This window comes from Typopeltis vanoorti, chromosome 7 (assembly GCF_054136105.1).
Source record: "Typopeltis vanoorti isolate ZY-2024b chromosome 7, IOZ_Tvanoo_1.0, whole genome shotgun sequence".
NCBI classification, from domain to species: Eukaryota; Metazoa; Arthropoda; class Arachnida; order Uropygi; family Thelyphonidae; genus Typopeltis; species Typopeltis vanoorti.
The window spans coordinates 30481043-30502911 of NC_143555.1; the positions used below are offsets into that span (position 1 = coordinate 30481043).

Below are 21869 nucleotides of genomic sequence, written 5' to 3' on the forward strand. Positions count from 1 at the left end.
GTGCATAATTGATTTTAGGGACCTTCATTTAGCTTAGTTTTGATTAACATGTATTGTATTTTAGAATGAATAAATTTCTTTGTTTCTTAACCTAAAATACGTGTTTGATTCTCCAAGCCAATGCACCACCTGCTAAAAATATCGAACCTGTATAAGTAAAAACACGGGGAAACGGTTACGATTGCTGTTTAGAAATAAGTAAGAGCTTGTTTATCATTGATATTTATTGGAATCTTGATAATCTGTAGGTCAAATCCCTGATAAGAAGTTCTCTTGTATTGGAATCAAGATGGCACAGCTAAACAAATTTTTTTGATTCTGAAAAGGACTTGACTCCAGAGTTTATAGACCAGGGAGAATTCTCCCTGTTTGAAGACGATTTTAGATTGAAGGAGAGGCCATGAAAGATTACAACAAAGGCGTAGCGGACAAGGGACATAGTTGAGGGTTAAACAAGACAAGGTTTATCTTTGAAGGAGTTTTAAGAGGAAATTAATACATAGAAATATAGAGATATACACATATTAAGCATTAATAATAACACAGAAAAACACAAAATAACAACAGGATGCAGGTTGGTACCAAATTAATGCAGAGATTTTTCAAGCTAAAAAAGACAGGAAAAAAAAGAGACCATCTATGACAATTGTATAAGGGGAGAAGTGAGAAGCAGGTTATTTGCTTGGAGGTTGAATGTACTACTGCCTAAGTGGATATGAACCAGTATATAAATTGAAGATACAGCCAATGTACACTGCGTTAGGACTTTCCATCAGTCTCATCCCAACAGTCTATTGTGCATAATTTATGTACAGAGGTTTCCAAATCAAGAACTACTTTTAAGATAGTTATTTTCTTTTTATTTTACTAAATTAAAAACTAACAAATCTCTATTAATAAAAATCCCCACAGAAATGACAAAAACTAACTTTTACATGAAATACACATGTACATCCCTGCTAATAATAAATGTGAATTATTCTCAGTTGGATTTCTACTCCTTTCTCTCTCTTTCCTTTTTCCCCACAAGATTAAATTGCCGATTTTGTATAATTTAGGAAGATTTATCTATTTTGGAATCAACATATTCCAAGTATTCCTTTCCAATTGTCAACATGCACAGAGATGTTGAGAAAGCAAAAAGAGCTCGCATAATATTGCTTTCTGGTAACAGAGTTTTTGTCGCTGCCCAGACAAGTAATGAACCAAAATTAAATAAAACAGTTCCATAAACACTATACATAATACGGTAATACAAAGGTGCTTCTTGAAGATGCTTTCTGCTGTACATATATAATCCTGAACCTAAATGGGAGTTGAAAAGTAAGCTGTTTGTGAAAGCTATACTGTGGTCTGGAAACAACCTACCGAAAGAAAAAACAAACATTAAGTGCATACTTATTTTCTTTTAGAAGACACAACTAATCATTCTGAAAATGTAATTATGCTGCATAGAATTAATTTAAAAATTGAAAGATCTGAACATTTAAAAACTGGAGCAAGTTTTTCTATACTAATGAATGTTTTGGAGCAGGATTTATATATAGAGCAAGATATTATATATATACATATATATATATACACACACACACACACACCACAGGGCTGATATGCCGAAGTTGGATATCACAGCGTTAGATTCTCTTCTGATGTTCTCTATAATCTGATACCAAATAAAACCTCCAAAATTTCTTATAAAGCCAGATATTAGATGTTTGTGTTATCTTCAGGTGGGAGATGAATGGCATTGCCCAGTGTGAGACAGCACCCGACTTACTGGCAGACTGAAGTGGCTTGAAAAAAGTTACGTTTGGTCTCTAAAGGAGGGTTCCAGCAGTGGCAGCCAGTGAAAATTATAAGTGGGGGTGCTGCATATACAAAAAAAAAAAAAAAATTTCCTCTTAATCAGTAACAAATTTATTAATAAATAAATTAACATATTAAAAATTTCTTCATTAAAAATATTTCATCCTCACCACAAACAAACACCAATAATAAAAGTTTCATATCAATAGCAATAAAAGTGCAAACGAATATCGGCATTAGATCGCAGTGCATTTGTTTCGTGTAACGATAATTGAAAAAATAATTCTTTTCCTAATTATAATGAAGAGCCAAAGGCTTCAATTCGGCGACAAACTTAAGTTAAGGGATATTATATCACATTTTGTTTCTTAGCCGATTAAGAAACTCAAAGAGTTTCATGCCGAATATAGGAACTATATAAAGTTCGGCGATTCCAAGTGTAAACAAATACCTGGATAGAGCAGCAACTGACCCTTGAAGGTAGTGAATTTATATAGAAACTATATAAATTTCTATGAGTTTCCTCAGCTTGCACTACTTTCAAGGGTCAGTTGCTGCTCTATCCAGGTATTTGTTTATGCTTGGAATTGCCGAACTTTATATAATTTCTATATTTGGCATGAAACTCTGAGTTTCTTATTTGGCTAAGAAACATTATGGGATATAATATCCCTTAACTTAAATAAGTTTATGTCGCTGAATTGAAGCCTTTGGCTCTTCTTTAAAATTAGTAATTTAATAGGACACCTCTTGGCAATTCTCATAAAAGGGATGCAAGTTCTGTTCACTACAAACTTGGTATTAACTTGGTCTACCTACTCAACTGATGAGACCTCATAAAAGGTCGAAACTGGTCTGGGTAGTGACCTTCTCTCATAATGTTGAACAACAATACAGCTCCTAAGAGTTAAGTTCACATTATGGATAAATATCAAGAATAGTGATCGGAGCTTGCTCCACCCTTTCTATGAGTTGCCTCAGCTTGCACTACCTTCAAGGGTCAGTTGCTGCTCTATCCAGGTATTTGCTTACGCTTGCGCTTAATTGTTGAACTTTATATAGTTTCTATATTTGGCATGAAACTCTCTTTGAGTTTCTTATTCGGCTAAGAAACAATATGGGATATAATATCCCTTAACTTAAATAAATTCTTTTCATATTTTCAACAGTGACACTCATCATAATTCAGCCTTGTATCTATAATAAATAAATAATTATGTTATTTTAACAAAATAAAATAAGATTGACAAAAAATAGTTCACCACACACACGCACCAATAATGAACGTTTCACATCTCACAAAAATAACGTGCGTATGGACACTAAAAATACACTGGCGTTTGGGCAGTGTCTGAATGACGTAAGGTGCAATGACAAGTGCCAACGAATATCAGGGTTATATCGCAGTGCATCTGTTTCATAATCTAAAGCGTTAATCGAACAATTCCAATTATTAACTATTCAATGTCAAAACATAAGCTGTAACCTTTAACATGTTATATTGCATTTATATGATGTTGTAAGAATTGTTATTTATAAACACAAACAAAATTTAATTTTTTCATTTTTTCCTTGCGGGTGCTGCAGTGTTGCAGCATCCGCAAGGAGTTGAAATCTTCACTATAATAACTGAAATATTAAACAGAGCTTCACAAGTCTTGATGCACTCATTTTAGGTAATCTACTTATTCCTTTTGAATAGTGTTACTTCAAAGTGATAGTTTAAAGTGTGCCTATAGTGAATCCAATGTGTAAAAGATGCAACCCAGTAAGAGCAGTCCTTTTTTTATATTTCATCATGAAGAAATAAGAGTTAGCTCCGCCTGATATATCTTAACATTAACTGTGGCATTCTACTAAAAATAGCCGAAGTATGGAGCTTAAAAGTGTTTCCTCTTTGAAGTGATAACTGCCTCATAATTGAATTAAGTGTTTGTTGACTAAGAGAGAATTAGAGAATTCTACTTTAAGAATATTTCTGTAAGATTCTGTAACATTGAACTGTGTGAATCGTTTTTAATTATTCGGAAGAATGTACAATTGACAGCTGGATGTCTGATGCCTAATGTTTTATGTTTGTTATGAATATTTGAACTAAGTTGATTTGCATTATCTTGTTTTCAAAGTTATACTCAATGTGCATGTTATATAACCCTGCATTAAATGTTTTGTTTTATTGATTTCAATTTGGTGTTTACCCGATTCTCTTTCATTGCACTGCTCATAAAGTTTATTGGACCTTGCAGAAGCCTTAAATGATAATATTAACCTCAGCCTGTAAAAAGCAAGATTGCAAAAGTTAGTTGATGATTGATTCCACTATATTATATAGACTAATCTGAATATACGGTGGCACAGGATAATATAAATTTCTCTATATTTGGATCAGTAATCAACCAACAATTAATAAAAAATTTAAAAAAATGGATAATTTAAATAAGAATAATGTTCCAACAAGATGGCAGATTCAAAGCCAGGATGTACGACACAACAATATTATTTTCTATGAATTTGACATAAAGACCACATTTCAAAGACTATGTATACCAGTAGCAAGTTACAGGGCTAATATCATTTCACTTCATAAGCTTTTGCTTCTTTAACAAAACTCGATATAATCACAGTTCATAGGATATTATAGTTTATAAGCTTAGAGAAGAGAGGAAGAGGGATAAAGTCAGTTCAGTGGAACAGCAGTGAATGAAGTGCGCATAATAAAGGCTTAAAGTAGAAAGAAAACATTTGTGATAAAGTACTTGAAGTGAGCCTCTGCAAAAGAGAAAGCAGGGATAGAGGGTGAGGCCATTCAATGACTGAAATGTACCTTCAAGATAACATTAAGAATTTTTAAATAAGTTTTGAAGAATTTTTGCATGCAAAAAAAGTTGAGAAGCTTTGGGATTGGTACAGGATTTGCATTTGAGCAGTGACGTGAGTGGAAGTTACCAAACAACTTGGTGTCTGAGAAGGATATAATGGGATGTATTTGTGCCAGAAAAGGCTAGAAATGCTAATCAGTCTAAAAAGGCAAATCTTGGATATTAATTTATATTATCAAAAGTATCCACATGGTTAGCCTAGTGGCTTTGTGCTTCGTAACCATATGACTGGGGAAGGAGTGTTCCAGGTTCGATTCCCGTCGAAGACGTTAGGAATTTGAGGATCTTCCTCAGCCATAGCCAAGTTAGCTGGTCTTGGGCGTGGGCAGTAGGGTCTTTTCTGCCAGTTTTTCATCCTGCAAGCAGGCAAACTGGCCCCGTGAACATACACTACTACAGCCAAAAATATCCCCCCCCCTAGTGGCAGGCTAGGCAACAGGTCGATTGGAGTAGTACTAACAAGAAGTTGCATCTACGTGGAAAGAAGAAGAATCTATATTATCAAAAGTAATGGAAGCTTTTTTTTTATCAAGACTCTTTTTTGGGAAAAAGATGAGATTGTGTTTTGGTAGGCCAAGTTAACAGGGTAGTCACCCTGCTGAAGTAGAGCAAGAAGATCAACATTTATGTGAATGTATTATATCATGAAGTGCATGACATTAAGCAGAGGAATAGAACATATCATCAGCAAAACTATGACTAGGATTTGAGATCAGTGAGAAAGAGTTATGTAGAGAAGAAAAAGTTAGGTTAAAAATTCTAGCTCTATGATATTCCAGGTGCTGATAAGGAAATCTGAAGAGAGGAAGCTGTTCAGATTATGCAGAAAGAGAAATCAGCCATCCAACTGCAAAATTGCAGGAAATAAATCATAAGAGAGTAGAGATAATAGTGGTTTGCTAAGTAAGCTACTATACTACTGAAATGCCATGGGAATATCAAGACCAATTACAAGTTGTTCTATCTTTCCATGGCTTGTGTTCAGAGTTGGTTTATGTGGACTAGATCTATAGATCAGAAGTAGTGGCAATCTATATGTAGTTGTTGCTCAGTTAATTGGCAGATTACTGGATAATGAAGAAGTTGATCATTTTATGGCTTTCATTTTTTTTTTTTTTTTTTGAGAGAAACATAATCAGTTAATTCCAAGAAATGTTGATAATTTTTTTCTTTCTTTTTTGGAATGAGCTGAATATAAACTTGCTTCAATGCTAGATAAGTAAAGATAATATCAAATGGGTATTAATTTCATTGAACAAATGGAGGTTACCATCAGGACCAGAAGACAGTTTATTAACAATTCAAGATTCTCCTGATTTTTTTCTTCTTAAAATGACAGGAGAAATTTCAGATAATGGCAATACCTAGATATGGCACAACAAAAGTTGCATACACTAACCTTGGAAGTGGACATAGGCAGAAATACCATTTGTACAGAGCTTTCTACATATAAAAAAGAAAAGAAAAAACAAGTAGCATACAAATTATTTCTTCAAAAACAAAGGAAACAGAAGAAATACACAAAAAAAGGAAAAAAAAAAAAGAAATATAGCAAACACCATAGTAAAGAAAGCTTACCAAGATTCTTGGATAGATTAATAAAAACAGAAGATATACATGGAGGAGAAGACACAGATTGCAAAACATTACAGAAATTAAACAATGAAAAAAAGATACACAGCAGAAATCAACACATTATAAGAGAAACAATGGAAAGAACATAATTGGTATGACCCAAATTAATTAATAGAAAAAAATAACACTGAAGAAATCAGTACAGATAAATCTGCCATGAGAACACAACCAATTTACAGACAAAAAAACACTGTTGTTGGTGGATGGTAGTAGTGTCGTCGTGTAGTTTGAGAATTAAAGTAGTAGGGGAGATGTGTGTAGCAGAGTAGAGTGCCCTCCTATGATGAATCCTTAGACTCTTTGGGGATGTCACATAATAATAATATAGAACTAATTAGATTGGAAGAACTATAAGAAGCAATAAAGGTATCAAAAATAGAAAATCAGCTGGATTACAGGGTATAAATACAGAACTTTGGAAGGACGGTGGAGAACATTTACATCAAAGATTCATAATGTTAATAAATAACTGTTGGAGGATATCTGAGGTTTCATCAGATTGGTCAAAAGCTAATGTCATATTGATATATAAGAAAAGTGACAGAGGTGACTGTGGAAAGAATAGAGGAATAAGTTTATTAAATACAGGTTATAAAATATACAGTAAAACTTTGAATAAAAGGAAATATTGTAAACAACCTATTCTCAGAAGAACAAAATGTGTATGTTGAGGTTGATGTATAGATCAATTAATATTTATGTTAAAACAAATTATTGAAAAAAAAAATTGGACTCATTTGGCTGTCTGATAGACATCCGAGTTGTGTATGAGAAAGCAATATCAAGGAGATAGAAGGTTACAAGTGGAGTCTCTTAGGGGCTCAAGTACTGGGACCCATGTTGTTTAACTTTTATATCAATGACAGTGTCAATGAATTGCAGGGAGATATTCAGTTATTTCCAGACGTGAAGCAGGGAAGGGTTATCAGTGATAGCCCTTCAGGAGAATTTCAATAAGCTGGACTGATGGGCAAATGAATGGGTGTTACTGTTTAATACAACTAAATGTATGGTCTTAAAGTTTAGGACATAAATGGGAAGGTGCATATTCTGTTGGAAGAGATGTACTAGAGGAAATGGAGGAGACAAGGGACCTTGGAATGATGACTGACAGAGAGTTGAAGTTTAGGCAATATATCACAAGGTTATTGAAGATAACCCAGAGGATTGCTGTGATGTTGACAAGTACATTGACCAGCAGAGATGGAAGATCACACAGATTGTTATTTTCAGATTTTGGCTGGCTTAGTTTACTATCACTCATAGATCTTGAAATAGTTACGATATGATTGGCTAATCTCACTTGGTGTAACTTCAGGTTGTGTCTTTAATCTACCCACTCATTCCACTTGCATAAAATACTTCATATTTTTCTACTTGAGTGTTTGAAATCTAGGATTTCTAATGGTCTCTAGAAATTTTGTAATCTCTATTCATAAGAAAATAATTGCATAGCAAGTTGCTATATTCATTCCAGCTAGGAATATATATTCTTTTGATATTCTCTAGGAATGTAGTTTTCGGCTGTTGATATAACTGCTCTGACAAAACAATTGTAGGTTTTATAATATTCATTGTGCAAAGGAACTGGCAATGCCTCTGATTAGGCTGTTAAGTCTCAGCTGTGGTAGCTCAGGGAGTTGAAAGAGGGAAAAATAATCCCCTTCCATAAGGGAGGTTCTAAGACTGCAGTAACAAATTATAGTCCAATCTCAGGTGTGGTGGTAAAAGTATTGGAAAAATTAGTTAAAAAGAGAATTCAAGAATGGGTAGATAAAAATATGATACTGTATGAGGGGCAACATGGCTTTGTTAAGGGTAGGTTATTCTTTAGTAATTTATCTTTTTATAATAGAGTACCAGCAGAGTTGGATAAAGAAAATGGCTGCATGCTGATTCTGCTGGATTTTGCAAAGGCATTTGACAGAATAGCATATGGAAATCTGAATACATATTAAAACAAACAGGGATGGATATGACACTGGTTAAGTGGATAAAAGGGTGGCTGCTGGACAGATATCAAAGAGTAGTATACGGAGGGAAAGAATCGAGGTGAAAACAAGTGACTAGTGGCGCAAGGTTTGGTGCTGGGACCATTGCTGTTTAATTTGCACATAAATGATATAGAAAATAACCTGAAAGAAAATATTCAATTGTTTGCTGATGCAAAATTAGGTAGAAGCCAGCAAAGGTTGGTTGATTGGTAGAGCCTCTGCTACCAATGGCGCATGCAAAAAGTTAAGCAAGTTTGAGCGCGGTTAGTAGTTGGAATGGGTTCAATCATTCGATGCTGTTGACACACTCTCCCTCGATGAGTCTTTAGACTCCCTGGAGGTGTCACATGATAATAAATAATAGCTAATCAAGGTGATGAAGAGCTGCTTGCAGGATGATTTGAACAGGCTGTCAGTATGAGCAAAAGATAATGGGTGTCAGTTTAATGTCAAGAAATGCAAAGTTATGCATTTTGGTATAAACAGATCACAAGCTGTGTATCACATTGATGGCACTGCACTCCAGGAAACAGATGAAGCTAGAGATTTAGGGGTAGTGATAGAGAATTAAAGTTTAGAGGGCATATTACTAAGGTAACATGAACAAGTACACATAAGGAAGTTATTCTTCTTTATAAGGACCTGATACATCTACATCTGGATTACTGTGCTCAAGTTTGGTCTCCTGGGCTTCTTGGAGATGAGGAAATGGTGGAGAAGATTCTAAGGCAAGTGACTAAGATGGCGAGTGGTTTGTGGAATGTTCCATATGAAGTTAGACTGAGGGTGTATATGGATTGCAGGAGTTAGTTGATAGGAGAAAAAGAGATATGATAGAAACATTTAAGTTGCTTAAAGAGTTTTATAGGATTGATGCAAGGGAAATGTTTCAGCACTTGGCTAGAGAGACCAGAACAAGGAGTCATCTTTGGAAGATGAATAAAGGTGTGGTTAGCAGGGGTGTGAGGACTAGATTTTTTGCTTGGAAAGTTGTGAATGAGTGGAATAGATTGCCAAAGTCAGTTGTGAGTGCTTTATATGTTAAGAGGTTCAAGAAGATGTATGATAGATTGTGTGGATAGTTTGGGTCTCCCGTGATGAGTCTTCAGACTCCATGGAGGTGCCTGTATAGCAGTAATAATAATAATAAGTAGAAGGATTAAAGCAAATACATTTTGCTAAGTCTCTGGTAAAGTTTTCCCAATTGGCTTTCTTAAAGTTCCATTTGGAGTGAGGAATGGATTTAATCAGAGGAAAGCAATGCCAATCTCCAGTATTACAGGTCTCCTCTCAGTTATTGAGCTTTGATCCTTAATCAGAACACTAAGCAATCAAAAATAGTCTACCATCTAAAGACTATCATAAATATCCATGACATGTAAAATCCACGACTGGAAAGGTAGCAGTATATTGTTATCATAATTGTCATCAAAGCTTCATCGAGTCCCGACTAAGTGTAGGAGGTCCAAATGTCTCTCACACACAGGCAGGCAACACAATACTGGAAACACATGGACATGACTCTCAATTCCAATCTAGGTGGTGTGTCCTCTTTGGGTGTTTGTAGGAGGCCAAGGTTGTAAATTGAGACTTCTAATAACGTTTCCCAAAATTTGAGAAGTTTCTTCCAACAACTGTATTTGTTTAAATTTGATTTCTGAGTATGACTACAGATTCCAAAAACAGTCTTTCTATTTAAATTTTCTGTGATGTAGCATCCCCTTCAGATCCTGTAAATAGTATCCAATAGACCAGACTGACCATAGTAATGATTGCAGATGTAAGTTGTATGTTCATCTAACAGATGGACTCTGATCTACCTGCCTATTCAAAGTATACTAGCTTGCAGGAACTGGGTGCTGATCTTTGGTAGAACAGATAAAGGCAGCAAGTTTCTAATGGGACTTAAAAGCTATGCAGAGGTTGTATTTTTTTTAAAGATACCTGGCTATTTTTCTGATGTATCCTGGATGTAGGGGATGGTGATGGCATTTTGAAATCCTTCTGAAGGAATGGTTGAGGATTGAGAAGAGGACTGATTTTTTTTTTTTTTTTAATTCTGCAAGAAGTGTTATCAGTGCACAGGAAGGTGTGATGTATACGGTTGAGTTCTGTTGAATGAGAGGTTCCACTGGAATAAAGTTTGTAGTCTGTATTGGTTAGATTTTAATGATGACATATTGTTGAGAAGTGTGGTGGGAAAGTTTGTTAATGTATCTGCCTGTGAGTGGGTTTTCCCTGTATACAGCAAAGGACACATTACCATTCGGATGACATGTCACTAACGTGTCTAGGAAGGGTTAAAACTATTGTTATTTTCCTTTCCCACCATAAACTGGATTCTTGGATGTAGATTATTGAGGCAATAGAGGAAGGAGTCTAATCTGTCTGGGCAATGAAGCCAAATAGAGAACAAACCCATATAACACCAAATAGAAGGTTTCCGGAGGGCTGAGTAACAGAACACATCAACTGCATAACTTAGCTAGATAGAAGTTTGATGAGGGATGAGTCTATGGCTCATTTCTCAAAATTTCCATGTAAAAATTGGCAATTGGGAGTGAGAGGGGGAAATCCATTGCAATTCCCTCTATCTGTTTGTAAATTCTGTTTCTCCAAGAAAAATAACCAGAATTAATGGCAAAGAAAAAGAGATCTAAATTATCAAAAGGAAAAACGTTTTTTTAAGAGTGTTAAGGTGTCATTCAAGGAATATTAGTAAACAGTGAGGTGACGTCAAAGTTTACCAATATACCTGTATTATTTAAATTTATCCGTTGTCTGCATCACTGAACAGGCAGGTAGATTAGCCAACATCTGTTTAGTTGAAATTGAAAAAAAAAAGTTTTTAGAATCTGCAGCAGCACTCAGAAATTAACCAAATTTAAACAAATACAGTTATTGCAAAGAAACTCAAAAAATTTGGGAAACATTACCTTTCAGAAGTCCCAATTTAAACCTAGACCTCCTACAAAAATTCAAAGAGGGCACACCACCTAGATAGGACTTTAGTGCCATATCCACATGTTTTATACTATAGTGTTGCCCAAGTGTGAATGCGTTACAAGTGTTAATTGTTCTCCTTGAAGATGTGTCAGTAATAGAGACAAAATATTGAAAGCATTAAAATGGTTTTTAATTCTTTCTTAGTGCTGTCAATACTCCATTAAACCTCCAACATGAACTTCTAGATGTCAGTGTTCACATCATTATCATTCTTGCAATTTTAGCAAGATATGCAAAATTTCAGGTCACTGTCCAATAATTATGGTTTATTAAATTTATGTGGGTGGTCTGAAAAGTTCTTGGCCTCAGCCATAAATGGCAACACTATCGGCAATTTTTTCTTTTCTAAGTTCATACATTTGTCATAAGCATCCATGCGAAATTGCAAGTCATTCTATCAAGTATTTTTTTTTATAGCTGTCAGAAGCCAAAGTGTTGTTTGTATCTCTTGAAATGGATAAAATTGAGTATCGTGCAGTTATAAAATTCTTTGCAAAAGAAGGTTTAATGCCAAAAGAAATTCATTCGAAGTTCATAAAAGTTTATGGGCACTCTTCTTCGTTTTTGACAATTAAGAAATGGGCTGGCGAGTTTAAATGCAGCTGTACCAGTCTTGAAGATCATCCATGTGAAAGACATCCAAAAAGTAACAACACCAGAAATCTTTGATCAGTACACGATATGGTATTGGATGACTGGCGAGTCAAATTGCTGAGACTATAGACATTTCAAAAGAACGTGCAGAATACATTTTGCATGAAGAATTGCAAATGAAAAAGCTTTACACCAGATGGGTGCCAGGCAGATCAAAAACACACTTGCAAGAAAATCTCTGAATCCACACCAGAATCCAAACAGTGGACAGAAGCCAGTTGTTCAGTGCCAAAGACAAGATCGTGGTATCAGTGTTTTGGGATGCTAAAGGCATTTTGTTTATTAATTATCTTGAATAAGATAAAACAATAACCAGAGAATATTATTCCAATCTTTTAAGACTAGATGAAAAAATTCGTGAGACCCAGTTTGCAGAAGGAAAAAATCATCTTTCATCAGGACAGTGCACCTGCCCACAAAGGTGTTTTTTGTCAATGGGAAAATTAAGGGAGTCTGAACTATGAATTGTTGGAACATCCATCCTATTCCCCAGATTTGGCTCCCTCTGACTTGAAGATGATCTCTTCCCAAAACTAAAAATCTTCTTCGCTGGTCAGCATTTTTCTTCAAATCAAGAAATGACTGCAGCTGTAGAAGGGTATTTTGCAGATCTTACTGAGAACTACTACAGGGATGGGATAATGTCTTAAGGGAGATTATGTTGAAAAATAAAAATAATTTTGAAATTATAAATTCATTTTTTCATTGTTGGGCCAAGAACTTTTCAGACCACCCACGTATATTTTGATGTTAGTTTATATCCAAGCATATAGTTTTCCTTTTTTTTTTAATTACCAAAGCTTGGAGTACGAGTGGAATACAAACTTCAAGAATTATTTCAGTAATTCAGTTTTTTTCATGTGAATTCCTCCCCCCTCTACAAAAGATTGTAAAATAATTATACACTAGCACATAATCTGTAATCTCTATTGTAGATCAAACACTAAAATTTTCAAGCCACTTCAGGCCTCCAATGAGCAAGGTCTCACACCAGGCAATGCATCTACAAACTAAAAACATTCACAAACGTTCATACCAGTAGTGAAATTGCAATGTGTTTTCTACTGGAGAAAGAATATATCACTTGGACAACCACACCAACAGAAGCAATAACAAAACCCATGAGGCTGAGAGAAGGGCTTTGATTAAAAAAAAAAAACTTTGGACAAGGCTATGATTTCCTTCACTACAAAAGAAGAGAGTGTACACACATCTATATATGCTGGGAACCACAACTGGGTAAGGAAGGTCAAAAGTGTTTGTTGGGAAGAATGCAAGGATTGTCTAGTATTCTTAAGGAGGAAAACCAAGAGTTAATTTTCTTTTTGACACTGTGGTCATGAAATGCAGGATTGTAAAGTATGCAAGTAGTACAAGACTTGTGGCAACAGCTATTATGCAGAATGTGGTTTAGACAGTTGAGGTTGATAAAAAAAAAAACTTGATGAGATGAAGTAGAACAAGAGGTCATTTCTGGAAAGTGATTTAGAGCACTGTTAGCAAGGGTGTGAGAACTAGAGTTTTTGTGTGAAGACTGGTGAATGAGTGGAATAGGTTACCAGTCAGTTGTGGGTGCTCTGTCAATGAGATACAACAGATATTGTGTAGATAGTTAAGGTCTCCCAAAGTGAGTCTTCAGACTCCATGGAAGTGCCTGTGTAATAATAATCTTAAAAATGTTATTTTACAGGCATTTTTTTTTTGTCATAATTTTCTAGAGGAGCATAAAATATATGACAATATAACAGAATACAGCTCTCAGTCAACATTAATTTACTGTTCAGTTTCTTCTCATGTTTCATTTTCTTTCTATCTGTTCTTTGGAACAGTCTCCCATAGTCTGTCTTCCCAAAAGACAATAATCCTCTGAAAAAAAAACATGTCAGATACTTTATTTCTATGGTGCACCTACATGCTACAGGTTTTGGAACATTTTGTGAGAGAGTCTGATAAAAAGAAGAAAAGAAACCCCCCCCCCACACACACACAGTTTTAAGTGCTGAATATGGTGATTGCATTGAAGTGGCACACATAAGCAAGACAGCAATCAACTTGACTCCTACTGGAGTGTGATTGTGCAGTCTCAATCTGTTAAGCATCCAAGGATGAAGAACTACAGTGGTCTGATTACAACAAGGAATATTATGTATATTATTTCTGGGAAAACTCCCATGTTACTCCTCATTATAAACTATTATAATACAGCTATATTGCCTGCTTCAGTTTAGGAGTGCCCCTGTTTAAATGTCATTGGCTATTTACTCATGGGTTCTTAGGGCATTATGAGTGTAGATGTACTAAAAAGTATATGTAGCTTAAGGAATAGAAATTGCACATACCTTTTTCTGGGTGTTGTGGCTTTTCCTCTGTCTGCGATGTCGAGAACTGCAGAGTGTGTGTGTGGTGTGGGGGGGGGGGGGTAGGCAGTTTGGTAGAATAAGTTAGAAAAACCCTGGTTTTTTTCGTAATATATAGAAACATATACTTTTATATAGGGTGGGGAAAAAGTGAAAGGGTTAATTTTTTAAAATAAGGAGGGGGAAGGGGAAAGGTGGTTGACGGGGTGTGGACCGTTTCGACTATTCGTGGTCATCATCGGAACATATTGGGAAAGTGGAAGCTATGTCAGGTCGGGTGGGTGCTTCAGAGGTGTTTGTGTTGTCTCCTATTGGTCGGGATTGTGACCTCAATTTAATGTTGTGAAGCTTCCAAACCTCGGAGATTATGTAGGGCCTGTGTACATTGATCGAGTTCGCGTCACACTTTATAGCTATTGTTTCCGATATTCTGAGCATTGTTTCATTGTCTTGTTTGTCTATTATGATGGCCTTGTCTATCTGCGGGGTGTGTTTTTGTTCAAGGGCGTGAACAGCTATTTCCGTTTTCCCTGTGCTTTGTATACGATTTTTCTTTTTTTTTTTTTCTTTAAAACTGGCTAACCTCCTAAAATCCACCAAACCTCACACACAAAAAGATATATTTGAACAGCACAATGTAGTCTATAAATTTCCCTGCCAAAAAGAGTGTGACATCACCTACACAGGTTCCACCATCAGGTCTTTATGGGCAAGACTACAAGAAGTGTTATAAACTTCCTTTTGCGAGGTAATTATTTTGTCCCCTTTCCACTGCCTTGGAACTCTACCAAAGCTGAAACTTAAAGAGCCTAGTCAGAAGCATTGCTAGTTGCCTTTAACGAAAGAATTCTTTGGGATTTCCCTTGGCCTGCTCAGCTAGATTCTTCTTATAATCTGATTTTCCCTTCCTTGCCATGCTGATCCCATTTCTCTTTATGTACGTTTCACAGCATTTTCTTCTTCTGCAGCTCATGCTTAATGATATTACTCATCTATCTAACTCCTACCTGATTAACTCTCCTTACCTTTGGTATAAAATTTAATATTGCTTCCTCTATATGACTCTTAACTATCTCCCATGCACTACTAACATCCTTACCCTGCACAGATTTAAGCTTCTTCCTGAGCTTGTCATAATCACCTGCCTTGTAGTTCCACATATACCCCCTTCTTCACAGAACAATCCTCATGTTGTACAATCTCTCAAGTCAAGACTACACAGTCACTTTCACCAATTGCAGGCAACGTGATAGTAACCTTGTTTATGGATAGCTCTTCTGACCCAATGACCAGGTCCAATACTCTCACACCCCTAGCCCCCTCCATCACATGCTGTCTCAAGTAATTATATCTTAGTAGATGTATAAATTCCATTTGCTTCCTGCCATGTGATCTTTCTTCCTTCCAGTCTGTATCTCCATAGTTGAGGTCCCCCATAATAATCACTCAACCTGTACTCACTGTACTAATTTGCCAATGCATCTCTTCCAGATCATCCCTGGAACTCCCTGGACTATAGCAACAATCAGCTGTATATTTTGCCTTACTGGCCACCAGATTGCTTCAAATGAACAGCCACCATCCCACCTATCCCTTATACTTTTTGGCTGTAATTATTTGCTATCATCAGCAGTATCCCTCCCCTCCCCCATTCTATCTCTATTTTCCCAGTAACTATATCATCTGTTGTTAGCCAAGTCCTGCTAATGCCTATAACTTTTGCGGAGGTTGTACTAACCAATGCCAAAAATCTCCTTCCTCTTGTTCCTGATACTTCTGACATTAGTATACAGAAACTGCAGCATCCCTCAGGGCTCATTTACTTCCTAAATTGACTACCCTATTCAGTATTTTTGTTTCTGAGACTATATTCCGTACCTGGTCATTCTCATGCTCACTCGCTTCATAGGTGCCTTCACACAAACTTACCTGCCTTCACCTAATTGCTTCAGTTATACTGAATTTGCACTCAGCATGCTCAGTGAACAAAACTATCTAGAAACCTCACACCAAAACCACTTAGATGCAGTATAGACTCATTAGCTAGCAATGTCATCCTCCCCTCAGTTTCCCTCTATCACAGCATGGTAGACAAAATCTTCACCTTCTTGCTCTTCAGTTTTTGTCTCTTAAGAAATCTTTTACATTCTACTTCATGAATCCTTCTTGCTTCACCTTTTTGCATCTGAATGGCATGGCTAATATTATGAATTTTAGCACCAAGGAAACACAAACACAAAATGGGGTGCTAAAATCAAAGATAACTGAGAGGAGACCTCCACATAGCCTTTAAAGGAATGCAGAAAACCAACCAGGGCTTCTGACCTAATGTTCAATCCTCACCTTCTCATGGTGCACCCTGTTAGGTATCTACCTGGATACTGAAAGTACGAGAATAGACTGCAATTTGGGATTTAGCTGACCGAATTGTATTCTTATTGGCTTAAACCAAAATTTCAAATGATGGTACAACATAACAGGATTTCATGCCAAATGGGGTGTCGCCCAGTTAAACAAGGCCCCCATTGTTTTTGCCAGGGAACCAGGACAAACAGTGAAAAGTCAGCTACTGGAACAAATACTAAAACTCATCCCAATTCAACATCACCAGAGTTCAAGATTCGCACTACCAACATAAGAGGCATGAATGGCAAAGAAATGGAGCTAACTGAGGAATTGGATAAGTACCAAATCAACATAATAGGGATGACTAAAACAAAAAAAGGTAAAAACTGGTGAGATCTTTCTGAGCAATAAATACAAAATGTTATATTCAGGCAATGACAATCAAGGAAAAGAAGGAGTAGCCATAGTATTCAACACTAAATATGACGCTAATCTTCTTGAATGGCAGGCAGTCTCAAATAGAGTGATGTGGGAAAATATGAGAATAGGAAACTGGACAATGAGACTTATTTGTGCCTTTGGTCACAAATAAGTCTCATTAGTCTTCACGGAAGGTTCTACTAAGGTAGAAGGTTGAGGCTTTAGAGAGGGCAACTGACACAATGGAAAAAGGAAAAGTTGGCCCTTCTTGGGGATCTAAATAGCAGAACAGGAAATGATTGTCAGACATACTAAATTTTGGGAAAATTTGGGGAAAAGAGCAAAGCTAATAATAATGGCAAATATCTGTTGGATTTCTGCTCAGGACATGGACTGGTTATTACTAACACAATGTCCCAACATAAAAATGTGCATAAATTCACATGGAGAGAAGAGGCAAGGTATAAGAAGTCTCATTGATTATGTTATTGTTGATAGTGATGTTTTCTTCCTGGTGCAGGACACCAGAATGTACATAGGATTTGAAATTGGAAATTATCACTATTTAGTCTTGAGCAGGATAAAATTAAATTTCATATTGAAAAGAACATGTAAGAAAGTTTGAAAGGAAATAAAAGTTGAGCAGTTCTCAAATGTGAACTGTAGACTAAAATGCACAAATACTATTCAAGAAACCGAGCCTTGGAGATTCAGTGGCAAGCCCTGAAGAAAACACTGACTGATTCAGCCAGAGAGGCATGTGAATGCAAGGATAGAAAAATCAGAACTCTAGGGTGGACACAGGAAGTTAAAGAGGCAGTGAAGGAAAAGAAGAAAGCATATCAAAAGTTGCTGACAAATAAGTCAGCTTGTGCTCTTAGAGAATACAGAGACAAATGTAAGAAAGCTAAACACTATGTAAAACTGGCTAAACAAAAGTCATGGGAGGACTTTGGTAAGAACATAGAAAATAAATATCAAGAAGGTGGCAAGATATTCTGAAGGTTGTTGGAGAAGCTCAGAAATGGAAGAAAGAGTACTGTAAAAGGAATTAGAAATGATAAAGGTGACATGAAAACAGGAGTAAAGGATATCCTTTGTGAAGTTTCGGCAACCTTTACAATATGCCATCGAAACATAAGTTCTCTGTCCACAATAACTCCCAAATGTCCATAATTTATAAATCTTTTGGTGTACTTCTCTCGTATTGTGGGCATTGGCAGATAATGCCTCGATATTCTCCCTCAATGAGTCGCTGACTCCCTGGAGGTCTCTCTTAATAATAATAATAATTGATTCCCGAAATGTTTGCATTCGCAATTTCACAATAGCTGAATTATGAAATAATTTTGCCGCATACTTTTAGCGCGAAAGCAGATAAATACAAACCTACACGACACGGGTCAATCTTGCATATATAAACAAACAAATAAAATAAATAATTACCTCGAAGAAATCTGAGGGAGAAATATCGTGATAGAGAAAGCTGAATAACTAACGGCTCCAACAAGTGGTATATAATGATAATATACATTTCGTTGAGTGAATGGCTTAAAACAAGAAAAACAGGTCATAACAAAACCTTTAAACTCTGTTTTCTTATCCTCCTTATCAACAGTACCGCTTTCAGCCATAGCATACCAAAATTAAAGCACAAACGGAGCGTATTGCGAACACCAGATGATTCTTAAAACGCGCTCTCTACCGATAAAAACGTGGAAGAATTTATTTCCGAACATAAAATATTTCCGGCCAACCATATGTTGGTTATCCAGAGATAACCAACATATGGTTGGCCGGACAAACATAATGCTTTAATGATTTTCATACAACCCTCAAGACAATATTGAAATATCAGTTTAAGAGTATGTTTATATAAAGTAAAACCATGAATTCCATCCTCGTGGGCGCGAGCTTTACAACATGCGTACCAGAATTATATGTAATTGTAAGTATAAGGACAACGACCGCTAAAGACACTTTATTATTAGTATAAGGGAATCTACTCCACCATACTCAATTCATCATCTCCTCTACTTAATCCTCTGACTACAGAGCCATATTATTGCTAATGACACATACTGTACCCGATTAGAAAGTGGCATTAAAATTTAAGAAATATCAGCAAAAAAAAATTAACAAAGTCAATGCTTTTAGCTAGATTAGAGGATGCACGACCATATTTTTCGAGGTAGCTTGCGTATTGTTGGTCTAACATCGATCTTCTTGAGAACTGCAAGAACTATGCTTTATCGACGAAGTTACTTCTGGAAGTTACCACGGAAATGCTAACAACTTTCCGAACTTGAACTAACTTCTATTTTACTACAGTAAGGGGACTCATCCAGGTAAGAAAATAAATATTAAGGCGGACGAAAGTGTGCAAACAAAAGAATATAACATATACACTAACTGGAGTAAAATAGGAAGAAACATTGGTTGATCTCTCATATAATACCACCGACAATCAATTATAGAAGAATAATGTTTCAAACTACATCCACTATGTTCAGAAATCAAGCAGAACATCTTGAATTAATTAATTCACTGCATATCTCCAGGAATTAGACTTTAACAAGTATCAATAAAAGACCACAACGAATCATAGCGACAGTAGAATCGCTATAAACGGCAGAAAAAAAATCAAAATATTCATAGCGTTAATAGAGCAAGCAAAAATCTGGTAAGAAATCTTACAGTAGAGGGACGATAAATCAAGATCATTTGGATAAGGAAGCTGCTACGAACGAACTCTAGAAAGAAACTATGGAATTATTCAAAATCAACTGTAAAATGACATGAAAGAAATAAACAAATTTATGGCGGAAAGAAGAATGGAAAACATTTCAAATGGATCAACAACAAAATAACTTGCCAAGTATCAAAAGCATATTCCAATTGAAAATAGACATTTCTCCAGGTTTAATGACGCTATTAACGGAAAAGAAAATTAAGACACTACCTGCATAAATTCCAGATTCTGGAGTCACCTTTCTGCATTTGTGGTCCACACCATCAACAGACTGCCAATTTCCTACTCTTTTGATTGTCAGTTACTTGGCTCCACCCGGAAATCTAATTTAATACCATGTAATACAACGCATCATCACTTCAGGAGCAAGTGGATATTATCAAAACAGTCTTATTCAAAAATATCATTTAAAATTATTTCAATTTTATAACAAGATCAATTTCCAATCGTTGTAAAGTAACATTGACTGCTTTTAATGTCAGGAAATAGCACCCTAATTAGTCTCCTTAGCGCAGTTGAAAGAAGAACGAAACAATGTGCTCTATTGACTGGGAAAATCTTACTTCGCGTCTGACGTCGCGACGAAAAACCTTTATATTGGTGTTTTCTCCAGAAATTTTGATTTTTCATCCAGCATACACGCAAATCGGTCATGAGAACAAAAGCAATTTATAGGCAAAAATACTGTTGTTGGTGGTGTGAGCGATTGATGGCAGTAGTAGTGTCGTTGTGTTTATTTAGAAGATCGAGTAGTGTACGTGATCAGGTGCGTGTAGCTGGAGGATTAAATAGTAGTGATAGTAGTGTAGAGGGCTGTCCCGTAATGAGTCCTTAGACTCCTTGACAGCGTCCCGAAATAATTTATAGACAAAAATACTGTGGTGGTGGTGTGGTGAGAGATTGATGGCAGTAGTAGTATCGTTGTGTTTGTTCAGAAGATCGAGTACTGCACGTGATCAGTTGCGTGTAGCTGGAGGATTAAATAGTAGTGTAGAGAGCTGTCCTATAATGAGTTCTTAGACTCTTTGACAGCGTCCGGAAATAATAATATAGTAAGCAAACGTTTTTTATTGCCTTATAGGGAGTAGGCGAGGCCTTTAAACCCTATCTAGCTATTGGAGACTGAGTGGGCAGTTCAGTTCTCCAATAGTAGCCAATCGGATATAGCTGCTCCATGTCTATCATTAATTATAGGCAGATGAAGAATATGATGACGAAACCGGCAAAGAGTGGCTGCAATCTCTCGGTACCTAACCCTAAAAGGATATGTCACTGTCTGAAATAATGTGGGTTCTACTGTCAAATTTTTTTTTTTTTTTTTGAGTTTACGAGAAAAAACTCGTTTGTCTCTGCTAGAGATTGCCTAACTCGGGAACAGGTAGAAAAAAGGCTTAGAAAAAATTCCTCCAGTTGATGACTGGACTCGAACTATAAGTCCATCTTCGTGTGGCTAGGGCAGAGGATGCAAGCAGCTCATCCACTGAGTTTATTTGTATCAACAACAGCAGCCATGTACATTTAAAAATAAATATATATACACCTATTTACAATTTGTACATAGGCTGCTAATTCTATTAGGCATTTTCATTTACTCGTTACAATATACTTATGACACCTGTTTTACAATCACAGTTTAAATAAGATACAACATCACATGCTCAATTTCTATTTTCCTTATTGTCCTATTGAATTGTTTAGCTGTTATTTTTGTTGGTATATGTTACATAGTGATTTCAGTCTATTTATAAGTTCCATTATCAGTCTATTCTCGTTTATCATCATCATCATCATCATCATCATACGTATCAAGGATTTAGGCCTAGCATGGCCTGTTCTGGCCTTAGAAGTCATCGTTGAATCGTTTAAGAGGATGTCCTGGAGAGGACGTCTTTTCTCCTATTCTCGTTTATATATATATATATATATATATATATATATATATATATATATATATATATATATATATATATATATATATTTTTTTTTTTTTTTTTTTTGTAGGCACTCTTATTTTTACAAA

General features: G+C 35.8%; 1 protein-coding gene across 1 annotated transcript; it reads right to left on the reverse strand.

The window, feature by feature from the left end:
- Nucleotides 1–750: 750 nt before the first annotated feature.
- On the reverse strand, nt 751–18754 carry LOC150104549 (uncharacterized). Its single transcript, XM_090395763.1, has 2 exons — nt 18544–18754; nt 751–1364 (listed from the first exon to the last, which is right to left on the reverse strand). The coding sequence occupies exons 1-2, from the start codon at nt 18729–18731 to the stop codon at nt 1055–1057; spliced, it is 498 nt and encodes a 165-aa protein (XP_090251889.1). The 5' UTR covers nt 18732–18754; the 3' UTR covers nt 751–1054.
- Between the last annotated feature and the right edge of the window lie 3115 nt (nt 18755–21869).